The 15805-nt window shown below is 28.6% G+C and overlaps 2 protein-coding genes across 2 annotated transcripts; one reads left to right on the top strand and one right to left on the bottom strand.

Annotated features, from left to right (window-relative positions):
• The first annotated feature begins 1647 nt into the window (after window positions 1-1647).
• LOC101211396 (inositol-tetrakisphosphate 1-kinase 1) lies at window positions 1648-4943 on the top strand. The gene is made up of 2 exons (XM_031883381.1): window positions 1648-4390; window positions 4544-4943. Exon 1 carries the CDS (start codon window positions 1847-1849, stop codon window positions 2933-2935), a length of 1089 nt encoding a protein of 362 aa, XP_031739241.1. The 5' UTR covers window positions 1648-1846; the 3' UTR covers window positions 2936-4390; window positions 4544-4943.
• Window positions 4944-9957: 5014 nt separating this feature from the next.
• Window positions 9958-11466, bottom strand: LOC101219065 (transcription factor MYB41). Its single transcript, XM_004136349.3, has 2 exons — window positions 11141-11466; window positions 9958-10881 (listed from the first exon to the last, which is right to left on the bottom strand). The coding sequence occupies exons 1-2, from the start codon at window positions 11401-11403 to the stop codon at window positions 10227-10229; spliced, it is 918 nt and encodes a 305-aa protein (XP_004136397.3). The 5' UTR covers window positions 11404-11466; the 3' UTR covers window positions 9958-10226.
• Between the last annotated feature and the right edge of the window lie 4339 nt (window positions 11467-15805).

The raw sequence follows: 15805 nt of genomic DNA, 5'->3' as shown, positions 1-15805 counted from the left end.
TTTTTTTCTTTTTTTCTTTATCTATAAAAGTAGGTTAAAATGACATCTTTTTTTATTTTATAAAACTTCATATATTTTAGTTCATGTAATTTTAAAGTAAATGTTTGATAAATAAATTCTAATTATATTCTCATAATTTATATGAACATTTAGGAAATAAATAATAATAATGAATGTGTTTCTTATGGGAAAAAAAGATGGACCATTCATTTTCGTCTCTATTCTATTTCTAATTAAATAGTGGGAAGTGCTCAAGGGACAAATATGACGATCACAACTTGAGAGCATAGACTCATGTGTATGATTAGACAATACAACTTTAATTTATTTGTCCTTTGACGTTGTGTATGTTATCTCTCGTATTAATCACTTGACTCCAAGATTTTTACGTGCGTAATCAACGAAACTTTGTGCTATCTTTACAACTGTACGTTACAATAATTGCATGCATGATATAATTATTGAAATCTAAACACATCTCTCTTCAATACTTAGTCTATATTATTTTGTGAATGGTTTAATAAGTATTATTTAATCTATATATTACTTATCAACGTATGTAATTTGATATTTATATAAATGTTACACTACAAGGATTAAGATATTAGTTTTAAAATTATTAGTACTTTCAATTTTCTTTATGGCTATTCGTTCAAGTATTGATTAACTATGGTGTATCATAAGAATTATTAATTAAATTATATATCGGTGAACATGACTCAATAAAGATCTATAGACTTTACTAAAACAATGAATGTTGTGTTCGAGAAGACAACAAAAGTACTTTTGGAGCTTTATTATTGGAAAAAGACCCTACAACAAGTTTATTGCTCATATCCTTTTTGTGGTAGATGGAGATGATTATTAAATTTTTTTTTCTTTTTTTTGTAATTCTACGTTTTTCTTATTGTAAAGTTATTGAAAATATTTACAAAATACAACAAAATTTTATGAGAATGTTACATAAAATCCCCGAAATTAATAAATATTAAACTAATAAACGTAGTACTATTCTAAAAAAAAATCAATAAATGTGGTATTACAAATACAAATGTCAAATGACGATATGGTAGTTTTAATTTTACGAAAATTTTGTCAAAAATATTAGTTTAGATACAATATTTATTTAAATTAGTAAATACATATTTTTATTGTTTTCATATAAGTAAACATTTATAGCACCATTTTATTGTTCATTTTTTATATTTTGTATATTTTTTATAACATAATAAAAATATTAATGAAAACGTAGAAATAGAAAATAGAAAGGAACATAAAGTGAAGTGGGTTGATTAATACATTTCTTGAGTACATAGTCAATTATTTCACTATTTTCCTTTTTGTTGTGTATAGTAATTTTCCTAAATTTAGTGTTGGTATCATGCCAAGGTTAAATGTAGAATTATGTTAAGGAAAAAAAAAGACTTTATAAATGTAATTACTAAATACACAAATGGATTTTTTGTTTTTTCATATATAATAATAATAATAATATCCAATTAATTGTTATTATGACGCTAATCCGCATATCAGAAAAAAGAATATGCCACGTGTACATAATGTCATTTCACCATTCCTTCAATGGCGGGTGATTCTATCAAACCTTCTTTTTTTATCCACACTATATATACCGTTTCCTTTCTCTTCTTCTTTCCCGAATTCCTCTGTCTTTTCTTTCTCTCTGTTTCGGTTCTTCCAATTCCAATTTCATCCATTCAAAAACGCTATATTACAAAATTCTACAACCATTAACTTCTCTTTAGGTTTCTCCTTCTTCTCCTTCTTCCTGTTCTTATGATTGTTTGATGTTTTTCTCATTTTCTATTTCTTCTTCTTCTTCTTGTCAATGGCGGAAATCGGACGGAGATTCTGCATCGGCTATGCACTTTTGCCCAAGAAGCGACGGAGTTTCATACGAGATTCCTTGCTCAGGCTTGCTGAATCCAAAGGTATCGATTTCGTACGGATCGATATGGACAAGCCGCTTGTTGATCAAGGAGCCTTTGATTGTGTTCTCCACAAGCTCTATACTGCGGATTGGAGGAAGCAACTCGAGAATTTTAGGACTATTAACCCTAATGTGGTGATTTTGGACTCACTCGACGCCATTGAGAGGCTTCACAACAGGATTTCTATGCTTCAGGTGGTATCCGAGTTGAAGATTGAGAATAATCACGACGAATCGTTTGGGATTCCGGAGCAGATTGTGATTTACGATAAGGAGGATCTTTCTGATCGGCGTGCTTGGGAGACGTTGAAGTTTCCGGTCATTGCAAAGCCTGTGGTAGCTGATGGAAGTGCTAAATCGCATAAAATGGCGCTTGTGTTTAATCACGACGGTTTGAACAAGCTTAAACCTCCTCTTGTATTGCAAGAGTTTGTCAACCACGGTGGAGTTATTTTCAAGGTCTATGTAGCTGGAAATCACGTGAAATGCGTCAAGAGAAAGTCACTTCCAGACATTTCTGAGGATACATTAGAAAGCGTCGAGGATTTGCAATCGTTCTCTCAGGTATCGAATTTGACGAACCATGAGAGAGTTGATGAAAAGTATTATCAAATGATGCAGTTAGACGACACCGAGATGCCGCCGTTGAGCTTCGTCACCGATATAGCCAAAGGATTGAGACATGCGTTGAAGCTTAACCTCTTCAATTTCGATATGATGCGGGATTCAAGAAACAAGAACCGTTATCTCATAGTTGATATCAATTACTTTCCTGGGTTTGCGAAGATGCCAGGATATGAGAAAATTGTAACGGATTTCCTATCTGATATAATGCGGAGGAATGACAGAGAGCTCGTCAAAGCTTGGTTTGAACATGATGCTTCAGACCCCATTGCCTTCGACAAAAGGCAAGTTCATAATTGTGAAAATGATTCTAGAAAGGTTGTGATGCTTACTTGCATCGGTAATGGGGATGGTGGAGGTTGAACAATACTTCCCATTAGTATTTCCATTTATTTTTCATTGACTTAGATTCTAATCCAATTGAGTTTGCTAAAAGAAGAATGTTCTTCTTTTATTCAAGATTAGAAATTAGTTAATAGTTTCTAAGTTCATAATATGGTGAAGAACAAATAAGGCGGTTCCTCTGTTTGCTTTTACCTCAAATTTGCAAGAAAAAAAAACCGCATGACATTGATTGTTGATACTTTCTTCAGTCTATCAGTTGCTTCTCTGAGACAGATATTTCTGAAGTACTCTGCTAAAGTTCAATAAAATTAGATTTTAAGTACTTTCCCACCTTGATTCATTTTTGTTGTCTTTACCTGGAAAAAAAACTAAGGTCCCGATTGGTAATAGTTTTGGAATTCTTGAAAATCAAGTCTATTAACCATCGTTATTCCACCTCAAGTTTATTAATGCTTTGTTACAATAAAACCAAATCAAAACTTATAAACTAAAAATGTTAGTTTATGCAAATTATTGGAAGGAAATGAGGTTTGAAATGAAAAGAAATGGAGACAAAATTTGAACTTCTAGGTGAGTTGACTGTCAGAATTGTTTCTTGCATGGCATGTGCCATTGTTGGCTAATATATATGTGTGTAATTTTCTCAAGCTCTTTTCGAGTTCATTTTGGTTTATCATCAAATAAAATTGCCAATAAAAGAATTAAATACAAAAGCTTTCATGGTTCATTAATACGGTAAGACCCAATAAGATGATGAACAAATATAGGACAGAAAGACTTGATGATGAAATAGGAATCTCTAAAAGTCTCTGTAACTGGTGGGGTTTAATAATTATGTTATGTTGCATCATGTTAGTGTAACACTATAGTTCCTTTGATCATAATGAATACTTCCAATAAACGTGGCTTGGCAATCTTTGACATTTGGTTCTTGTATTGGCCCATGCTCTTAAGTATTATTGTCGTATTACCTCCAAGTTCTGTGGTGTAAAATATCATTAAGTAAAAGATCTAGTTTTCATACCCTTAAATGATGTTCTGTCGTCTGTTGATGAAACAAACTAGTGTGATGTTAAGTTGTTCGAACAAAACTTTGCAAGCTTTTTTTGGCTGTAGATTATTTTAGAAGTATGTAAAAACTTGGAACACTGCTATGATGTTATTGTTCAGCTGACAATCCCGTGTTAGTGTTATTTGTTGCTTTCTTCTAACAGCTATGCTGACAGAGAAAATTTGTACTCTAAATAAATCGATTGTACATTGCAATTAATTTTCTTGCCTCCAGGGGAACGTTAATCGAGGATACCGTTTGTTGTGTCGCCGGATAATTATTTGATTTGTGTCTGTGATACGCCAAAGTTGTAGGATGGTTTAGCAGATGATGAGAAGCGTATTGGGCTGTCTGTGCAGATCCAGATAGGAGTAGTATTCATCAATTTCTCGATTCGACGAAAGTCACGGGCGTTGAAGGAGGTAGGAATATGAAGTTATATCTTCGCTTTTCATCCATTCCACTGGTCAGATCAGTGCCTTGTTGACGTTATTGATAAGATTTATGCCATTTCTGTGCATTGTGGAACTTGCAATACTAAATATTCCTGTTCTAAGTGCATTTTCTCTATGTAGGTGACCACATTAGAACACATGGTAAACATGCCATCTATAGCCAACAATGGAGGTTTTGAACAAGAACCTGATCTGTTTGGAAATATATTCCCTTTTTGGTTCATTGAAGTTTGATATTGATATTATAGATATATTCGTTGAAGGATGTTGTATGAACCTATGCCAAACTTAATTCCCACTTCCCAGAATATAATGAATGGCAGACGGTAAACATAAGTGGGTGGATGAGTTTGTTGAGGAGAATGGAACGGATGGCACACAGACAAACGACATATATACTGAAGGACATTAGCACTATTGATGGCAGTCTTTTAGTTTTAACGTCTCTTAGACGATCATTCTATGGTACTTTGTTTTCTTCTACTGAATGAAATAAAAGGTTGATTCACTTTGTTCATAATACTGCAGAGGACCAAATGGAAGCATTTCAAGTTCAATACCCAATTCTAGCAGCTGATGATGAATCAGTAAACTATGGAAGTTTAGGGCCCCTGTTTCTCTCTTTTCTTTCTTTCAAGAAACAGATGGATTTGATAGTCATTCCCTTTTCTGGTTTCTAAAATTTAAGAAACATGCAAAAATCTATTTCCATTTTGTTTGATTCTATTTTCACAATGTTTTTAAATCTCTATGGTAAAAAGATGCTTCTATTTGGCTGAAAAGTGATGGTTCAATTCCCAACTTTGATGATTTTATTTATTCTTATATTTTTTAACTTGTTTTGTTCTTTTCTTTCGTGCATTTAATTTTCATATTTACATGTTTAATATTTTTTTAATTTATATTTTTCTTCTTTTATTAATTTTATATGTTTAATATTTCTTAATTTGTTTTCTCCTTTATAGAAATATGTTTTCTCCTTTATTAATCTTTCACACACATACATATATACGTTTAATATCTTTATGGTTTGTTTTTACTTTTCTTTTTCTTAAATTTTCATAATTATATGTTAATTTAATTTTCAATTTTGAACTATATATATTTTTATTTTAAAAATAATTAAATTATATTTAAACTAAAAAGGCAAAAAGGTTAGAAAAAAAACGAAAACAATAAATAATTATGAAACAAGTTTATGATTTTCTTTTAAGAAATAGAAAATATAGTCATGTTTTTTGTTCTAAAAAAAGAAAAATAAAGAATGAGAAACGGAAACAAAAAAATTATCGGACAGACTCTTAAATACTTGACCACGTCCTAATTCTACTAGGGATTGTCTTTGTCTAGGATGAATAAGTTAAAACTAAATTGTATGTCTGTACGGGTCAGGAGACACGTGCTCCTTCACATTATTTATTTTTTGTATTAATTTTGAAATGTCAAATTAAAATATGGGATGGTTGCAAATTTAGCCGATACAAAATAATTAAGTAGATAACAATATTTTCAAAAAATTGCAAATGTAGCAAAATTTGTCAAATTCTATCAATGACAAAAGTGTATCACCGACAAAACATGTTGTAAATATTGGTCTAGATCATACAAATATATCAGCGATATACAAGCCTATCGACAATAGTTTTGCTATATTTGCAAGTTTTTTAAATGTTGTTATATCCTTAATTATTATTTCTATATTGATCATCAATTATAATTATACTTAAAAAATATATAAAATAGTACTCAATTTTAGCTTAATTCTGGTCATGGTGCAGCGGATGTGTCCACGCTACAAAATCACTCATTAAAAGTTTTATTAAGGTCTATTACAACTAAAATAGATTTTGAACAAAACCTAACTAAGATAAAAACTCTAATTTATTTTCTAGCCGTCATATTTTCTTTATTGGAGCATTAACCAAACATCTAATGTTTGTGTATAAATTATATGGATTCGCAATTGTATGTCTGTCATTATGCTTTTATTCAATGCTAAATCAGATTACTTTGATGAGGGAGACTGCTCGATCTTAGACGCAGGAGGAAACATGGCAGGTCCCATATCAACAAATTCTCTAATGTCTCATTACTAATTCCTTCCATCAGTTTTAGTTTTAGAATGGTATAGCTTTAGACAGAAATAGTTGGTTTTCCTAAAAAGAAAAAAAGTATACATATTCTGCTACAACTTGCCAAAAGAATATAGAATAATACTTGAGAATTTTGGTTTGGCACCCTTAAATTTTTCTAAGTTATGCTATTCTCTCGAAAGTCAAGGGTCATCTACTTATTTGATGAATACAAAACCACTTTTATAGCTACTCGAATCCGAAACTCTTGATTACTGACTAGTAGGATTCCTTCATTTCTCATATTCAACAGGTACAAACAGTTTGAAAGAAACCAAAAAGAAAAATGAAGAGAAGAATCATACTTGATTTTCAAAGAAGCAGAACAGGTTTTGATCAAAATTATTTAGACTTTGCATTTGAAAATTATGTATGCATTGAAATGAATTTGGTAACAATCAAAATTTAAAGTTTAAATAGATATATAATGTAATAATGTAATTTAATACACTACTTCTCAACGTATGAACTTTGAAAAAAGATTGAATCAAATGTGGTGTTATCCTGAAAAGAATGACAAAATTTAACCCTCATCTTTAGAAGATGACAATAGTTCCCACATGCCCTAGGGGATGCCCATACAGCTCTACTTATTTATTCTTCTCTCTCTCTTGGTATATAATAAAATACAAAAGAGTACTTTTTAAATTTACCTCTTGTTTATAAGAAATATGGTTAAAATATGTTTTCTGTCTTTTGTGTTCATGTTAATATTTTAACTTAGGTGATTCTCTCGTTTCTTGTCGAGGTAAGAAAGAAACGTTGCTTCACATTTTCACTTGCTAATATGGGTTATTGTTCCTCAACAATCTACTATTATGTACTATACTTCATTATGACGACAGTCCATAGTGTGATCCAGATTTCTCAAACCAGTATATTCTATTAATGCTACATACCCCAGGCTAGCTAGGATTGAAGTATGGATTCGACAACTAATGGTCTCGACACTCTTCTATGATTTGACAACATCATCTTTGCTTACCATAAAGACTTGATCTAAGAGTAAAAGTCCTTTGCATAAACCAACACGGATTCGTTCAGCATATGGTTTGTCCGCACTCACCTGCATCTTAGGAAAACCTCTAAGAGATCCCCCAGCATATGATTGCTCCAAGCTAAACTCACTTAACACTTTAGAGTTTCTATGCTTGATTGACTAAAAAGAAAAATGCACATTATTATTGGTATAAGTAGTAACTTTCAGTTCTTTTAAGCCTTTCTTGACCATGGTTTCAAGTACTCATGATCCCTTTCCATTCATATGTGACATCGGTTCATTTATGTTCTTCTCATAAATTTGGGTCATTACACACCAAAGCTTCCACTTGGTTCATTTGTAAAACCACATCTTACGTACTGCTAGTATTGGTTTCTCTCTAATACCATTTGTAACGTCTCAGACCCAAGATTATAATCGACTCATTTTGTTTGTCATCATTTCATGAGAGCAATACTCTTCTCTTACAATCCCTCTATACTATTAACAAATAAATATCATTACAAAAGTTGTCACTCAATCATTTTGGCCCGATCAAATACTTCACAAACTCAAGTTAACCGCTACTCTAACTCCTTGAGTTTGAAAGAGAGGTATTTACGGTATATGTTGTGTTAAAAATTAGCCAATCAAAATCTATTTCTGTGATCATCAATGTAAAGATACAATTTATTCACTAATGTATATATCCTTTGTATTCATATGGTAATGCATGTTCAAAACTTTCCATCTAAATCAAAAGAATAGGATTGGATAATTCACTTCTTTTTCATCACTCATTATATCATTTAATCAATGAGTTGTTCTTACTGTTGTCGTGTAGTTACCTCTTATTTATTTATCTATATGAAATAAACAACTTTTAAATAATTGACCAATAACGTCTTTCTAAGAGGAAAAAAAAAACATTTTGATCATATTCCAAAAGTAGGATTGAAACAAAATGAATACTAACTTAATTATTATCATCATATATTTAAAATAAATATGACCAACGGAATATATTCATGAATTTAGCAAATAAATTGAAAGAAAGATAAAGAGAGAGTTAGCTATAGGTTGGTAAAGAATAGGTTTTCTAGAACGTAGAATAATAGATTATAAGATGATAGTGTGTCAATGACTTGTCTTAAACGCAAATCACTTCTTCTTTTACCTAATAGAACCCAACATTTTACTAACTAATTCTTTGACTTTGTTTCCTAATTAAACACTACCATATATAATCCCTCAATCATTATAATATATCCATCAAACATACATGCCAGTCTTCATTATCAATATAATCAACCAACTTTCATCAATGTCTCTCATGGTAATTAAGTATAGTAACAAAGAGAGAAAGGATGAAGAAAAAAATAGTGCATGATATTGTAACAAACATAGTAGTCAATGTTGATATATTTTATTGCTATATATGACATAACCTCAAAATCGATATTAGCAATGATATATTTCAAAGATTTAATTTGTTTAAATTACGACGAACAATTCAATGATATTTTTATTATTGATATGTAACTTACTAAACACATAAGTTAAATAATTTTATAACAATGGGGTTGCTGCCTTGATATAATATTTTCAAAGCCAACTATGACTTCCAATCCAATGTCAAAGGTCAACACACAAATTCATTTTCATTCTAATTTTCTTCGGTAAGTAAATCTCTGTCGTTACAATAACTAATAATTTAATCTTTTATTCGTCTCTTCATCACATGATTCATTAATTAACATTGTAGTTTACGATTAAATAATATGTTTCTTTTCCTAAGTATTTTCTGTTTGGGATGATGGGAATTCATTTATCGGAAATTGGTGTCGATTAGAAAATGAGTTTGATGAAGAATTAAAGAATAAATAAATAAACAGAAAAAACTTAAGTATTATTATGATCATGATGATACTGTATACAAATAAAACAAAATAAACATAAAGATTTAATACAATGAACTAATTACATATAAATCCTAATCCTATATAACCCTAATTGAATTAAACATATCCAACGTGGAAATTTGGATATTTGTTTGGACATATTACATATTGATTTCAATTTATATGAACACTATATTATAATTAAAAAGAACAAAGGGGTTTTGAGAAAAAGAATATATAAGAATTAACAATCCACTCAATAACAATCCTTCAAATCAAACCATGAGATGCCCACTTTGTGTATATAAATAAAACTCTCCATTGTTTGAAAGCTTTGTGAGATATATATATATATATATATATATATATATATATCAAATTGTTGATCTGCAAAAGAAAAAAATGGTAAGGATAAATAAAAGTTAGAGAAACAAAGATATTTAAGAGAGAGAAACTATGTATTCCAATCAAAGAATAATACAAATAATTATTATACTTAAATTGTTTAGGTTTCAAATAAATTATTCTAATTCATCTTTAAGCCACCCACCCTTAAAGTCTAAAGCTTTTTTTTTTCTTTCTAAAACCCACATTTGAAAATGCTAAATAATGAATAGAAAAAGTTACACAAAATATAATCTGAACCAAATTTAGACTTTTTTTATAAAAAAAATTCACAACATATATAAACTAAATGATTTGTCATAACCCTATATTGGGTTTGTTCTTTTGAGTTTATTAATATTGATTTAACAGAAGTTAAGTATGTGGTTGGGTGATATATATGATACTTACTGTAGAATATTCTTCCAGTATGACCCACTTGCTTCATCATCATTCATCAAAGACTCCAAACTATCAAAGATAGAAGAGGATGGAGTAGGTGAGTTTGAATTGGTGGAGAAACACAGTGGATTTGTTTCAATACTCTCGATTTGGTTAACATTTGAAGTTGAACCATCAGGAGATTCTAAAATCAATGGAGGAAGTTGATAATAATTCTCAGGTTGAATAACATAATCAAAACTTCCCATTTCTTCCAATTTATTAGCTTTATTGATCTTGTCCCCATCTTCGAAACCCGATACCGACGCAAAACCGGTTGAAGAACCAGCTTGAAATTGGCTAGGGTTAGGGTTTTGAAATCCATTACTGTTAATGGTGGTAGGAATAGCAGTGGTTGGGTTTAGAAGTTGGCAAAGATTTTGTAGTAATTGCAGTTTGGCTATTTCTGCTTGCAACTTGAGATGATCACTAGTTAGAGGATTTGGTATCCCATTATTAAACAATTGAGAAAGGTTGAGAAAATGATTTAGGTCTGTTCTTGGCTTGTGTGTGTTTGGATCAATTCCCATTTGTAGAAGCTTTTTCCTCAAATGGGTATTCCAGAAGTTCTTAATTTCGTTATCTGTCCTCCCTGGAAGATGACTAGCAATTTTCGACCACCTACAACAGTAATGAATAGTTAAAGATTAAACTTCTATTGCAATCAATTTTCAGAGCAAGAAGTTAAAGAACATACAAATAAATATGAATAAAAGATCAAATTCATTCTAACTTAACCCTCTTTGCTTAATTTGTATAACAACCTAATCGGTATATGAATTGTATTATCATAATTTTCAATCGAAATAATTCAAAATAAATAAATAATCACAAGTGGTCGAGCCTTTCATAGATTAAAGAAAGAAAAATCGAACAATACCTATTTCCGAGGAGTGAATGAAGCTTAATAATGGATGTTTCTTCTTCTTCAGAGAATTTTCCTCTCTTAATATCAGGTCTAAGATAATTTGTCCATCTCAACCTACAACTTTTTCCACACCTATTCAAACCAGCAAGCTTTGGAAGATTTCTCCAACTTCCATGGCCATTTTTAGCCACAAATTCAATCAACTTCTCATCTTCTTCAGGAGTCCATGGCCCTTTTTTCACACCATTTTCATCACAACAAGGAGATCTTCCCATTTTTCAAATTCCAAACAACAAATTCAACACAAATAATTTTGTAACTTTGGTTTTAGTGAAGAACAAAATGAATAGAAATTGGAGACGCTTTTATAGAAGAAAAATTAAAGCCTCTTCAAGCAAAAGATGAAGTGTTGTTTTTTCAAAATAGGTGATATCATGGGTTACCTTTGTGAAGAGTTTAACATACTAACAAATGAATAGCACCAAATTGTTGGATTAGGTATAGTTTTTTTCTCTTCCCCATATCAAATAATACCCAATTTCCTTCCCCATTTCCCACAATTTTCAATGTTGTATTACTTTGAACTTTCATTCAAAAAATATATATATCTTTTTCTAATACAATAATAGTATTTCGACGACCTTAGTATGTATACGGTTGATATTAATCGTGTCAACTAATAAATAGTCTATCGGAATTGGTCATTACTCGCATAGAATAGTGTTGTTGATTTTTCACTACAATATATAAATGTACGTTTGATTTTTTATTTAAATGTTACCTTACAAAAATGAGAGGAAATGTAATTTCAGAGTCCATCACATAAAAGCAGTTTTGAAAATTTTATTTTCTTTTAAGTTTAACAATTCACAAGGTGAAAGATACAAATCTAGACATATTTTTTAGTTCCTATTTGAAATTTGAACTTTTATTTTGCTATCTTTACATATTATAAAATAACAATAATAATAATAATAATTGCCTAACTTTTTATTTTCAAAATTAAAAATTGGTATATTAATTTGATTGTTGGTCAAAGTAAAGGTCATACCCACAAACAACTGTATTTCCACATTTGATATCCAAAAAGAAAAAGTTAATTCTCAGAAAGAAAAAATTTCCACAATTAACTAATTATTTCAAATAAGTTAAAATGATGTTTATTATTTCTACTATATTTACTTTATTAGTGATATAAGTGATATATTGTTTTTATTTTTCTATCTTTTATCATATTTGTTATATAATAAAAATATCGGATTCATATTTCTTGAAAAACTATATAATTAGAAAAAGAAAAACAATATCTTGATCATAAAAATCAAATAGTATATTATATAAATTATAATGGGTACAAAATATTCAAATCCTATAACTAAAAAAATAAAAAGGTATGTAATAAACAATACATGTGTCAACCTAATAGTTATCCAAATCCAAAGTAGATTAAAATTTTTGGAATGAGTTGATATGATTTTTACATCTACCTCTCAATCACTACCTTCCTAAGGAAGAACACACCCTTTGGTTTTTCTTCTTTTATTATTCACTATTGTTATTTTAATGAAAGGAGAAAGAAAAGAAATAAAATAATGTTGAACAATTTTGGGACATGAAATCAACTATTTTAATTTTTAACCATCCCTATGGTTTCAACAGTACATTTTGACTACTTTATTAGGAACACAAAACAAATGGGATTTGGCAATCCTTTAAATAAATTAAACATTTTACAACTTTATCTATGGAGATGATTTAATACTGTTTTTCTTCTATTTAATTATTATAAACCGTTAATTAACTATATCGTTCTTTAACGTATGCGTGAATTAATATAACCCAATTCGTTAAGATATCCTACTCTATCATTATTATATATGTTGTAAATAGTTTATCAAATTTACTATTTTTAACAATTCTCGTTTTAAGAAGGTATCACTAGAGTTATGATCCTTTTAATCTCTTGTAATAGTAATAGAATTAATTTTTCTTAATACAAATGGAGTGTTGGAGAAATAGAATTAATTATTCAATCAATCAATATAATTATGAGTTTTAAAGAGAATAAATTGATTTTAGATGCAATTTAATTAACTATAATATTTATAAAATATAGCAAAATTTCATATTCTATCAACGATAAACATTTATAAACCTTTAAATTAGACGATAGACATTGTGATACAAGTCAGGCAACGTATACTTAGTAAATATTTTCTTCGATTTTACGATTGATAGTAATTTTTTTCTTGATTTTATTAAAAAGAAAAAGAAAAATAGAGTAAGAATGGCCTCACTGCAAAAGTCATCAAATTTGTCACTTTATGATTATACTCATCCAGCCATCAAGAAAGAATCTATATCTCTATTTCTAATTCTAAAATCACACTTTTAAAATTATATTCATTGCAATTATTATCATTATTCACTCCCTCTAACTGCCCTAAACTATCATAAAAATCAAAAAGAGAGATAGGAAATTTAATTATCATATATACATTAGAGTGCATGGTATTCAATTCCTAGGAATATTTGAGAAATATATACTTAATTTTGAGACATATGTTTATGTATGATTAATATATATTTATCAATTACTTATGTCAAGACTTCATACTTTTTTTTTTCTTTCAATTAATTAAATCTCTTATACCAAACACTTACCAAACTGTGTAGAATTGAAGTTATAAACATATCCCATTTGTACTTCAAATTTCAAACCTTCAACTGCCAAATTACTTAATTTAATGAAGCATTTAATTGCTTCCCATTTATCCATCAATACTTCCTCAATATAGTTTAATAATAATGTTCTTTCTTTTTAGATTATAGCACTTTTTTAAAACACAAAAGTCAAACTATATTCTTAGCAGAAATTATATATTTCAGGTCCAAAGTGCTTTGATTGAAAACTTCTAGAAAATGAATAAAACAATGATGGAATAATATCTAGAAGTCATATTTTGTTTCGTAAACTTCCCATTTTTATTTTGTTTAGCATTTTCCATTCTTAATTTGAGAATGAAATTAATCACTTAAGTATAGGATGGAATACTTTAGTTTTTTTTCTTTGTCAAATACTTATTAGGTAGCCAACATAAACATACTCCAATTCACCTCAACTATGAATTATTAATCTCAACATTAGAATTAGTTCAATTTTTCCTACAAAGAATTCAATGATGTCATGTAAAAAAGTAAATAAAACATCAATAATATGGCATTAATTTTAATGATAAAAAATATAAAATAATATGAAATAAATATTCCCCAATCTAAATATTATAATTTTTTGTATTAATATATATTTTTTAAAAATATATCTAAATTAACATAAATATTTTTATCATCTTTTCTGTAAAATTAAGACTTTAATTAAAAATTAGCCATAGTTAAGGAACAAGCAAACATACCCACAATTTTTTTACTTATCCATTGAAGAGTTTTGGGAAATAACTTTTTGTTTTTCTTATCATAAATTGAAAAATGAAAGTTACAAAAACACAAGATATATAATCCCTGGAGAAATATTTAATATAATCATAAAGTACATACATATATATGTGTGTATGAAACCCTCCTTAAATCTTTGACATAATCTCAGTTGGTATTGACTTATTAATTTATTCATAATTAGATAAAGCTGTAGTGAATACATGCAGGTCATGGAGGGTGAATAACATCATTATATTATACTTTATTTTAAATTTATAATGTATAGTTTTTATTTAATGGTTATATAAATTTCATTTGGTTGAAACAAGGAAGCAACATACATAGAGACAGTGAGAAAAATGACAAAAGAAAATAAACCTTTTTCTTACATCATTATATATTAATGCCTTCCTTGACTATCCTATTCCATTACCATTTGACAACAATTGTATATGTAAGTGAATTGTAAATCTTAACCATAATTAAAATACATAAGTTGTTATGAAGAAGATCAGATTAATTGTTAGGTGGATTTTACCCAAGTTATATGTTCCCTTTTAGTTTATTACAAAAATATTAAATGGCTTCCTTGTTAGGAATTTGGATTTTTTGTCAAATTAAATAATATGAAACTTTGACAAAGAAAAAACCTAACGTGGAAGAGTAAAAGTTCTATGTAGCTAAAATCCATCTATGTTTACTCGTCATAGTTAGTGATTCTGTTTTATAAAGCGTAAATAGTTTGTCAATTTTTTTTTTTTCGTAAAACTTTGAATTTCTTGAATTTATAAGATTTTATCTAATTATTTAATGACCTTTGAGCTTACCATTTTTTTTATTTAAGTGTGTTATTACATTTTTTTTTAAAAGTGTTAGAAAAAAATTATGATGTATTTTAATATTTTTTTGGTACATTTAGTTAATGATTATAATAAATACAAAATATTGTGTATAGTACAAAATTAATAAAGCTAACACGAGTTAGATTTTTGTGTGTGCTTAAAGGAAAAGATAAAAATATAGTTGTTTTAAATATAGCAAAATGAATAAAAAAATATTCACAAAAATTCATAATTTACTGTAGATATATATTGATAAAATATTTATATAATGTCCATTACTAAATAGATTTTAACATCAAATTATTAGTGTCTATCAATATTTTTTATTCAGAGTGTATGATAATGGAACACTTACGTGTCGTTTAATTTTTAAAAAAAGATATAATTATTGAAAAAGTCT

This window comes from Cucumis sativus, chromosome 3 (assembly GCF_000004075.3).
Source record: "Cucumis sativus cultivar 9930 chromosome 3, Cucumber_9930_V3, whole genome shotgun sequence".
NCBI classification, from domain to species: Eukaryota; Viridiplantae; Streptophyta; class Magnoliopsida; order Cucurbitales; family Cucurbitaceae; genus Cucumis; species Cucumis sativus.
Note: the sequence above shows the minus strand (reverse complement) of the source record. Positions and strands in the feature narration are given on the sequence as shown.

Bases quoted from the DNA above. Each gene is read 5' to 3' on its own strand.
- LOC101211396 (XM_031883381.1), top strand. From the start codon at position 1,847: ATGGCGGAAATCGGACGGAGATTCTGCATCGGCTATGCACTTTTGCCC.
- LOC101219065 (XM_004136349.3), bottom strand. From the start codon at position 11,403: ATGGGAAGATCTCCTTGTTGTGATGAAAATGGTGTGAAAAAAGGGCCA. The intron at 10,882-11,140 runs GTATTGTTCGAT...TTACTGTTGTAG, and splicing joins CATTCACTCCTCGGAAATAG to GTGGTCGAAAATTGCTAGTC.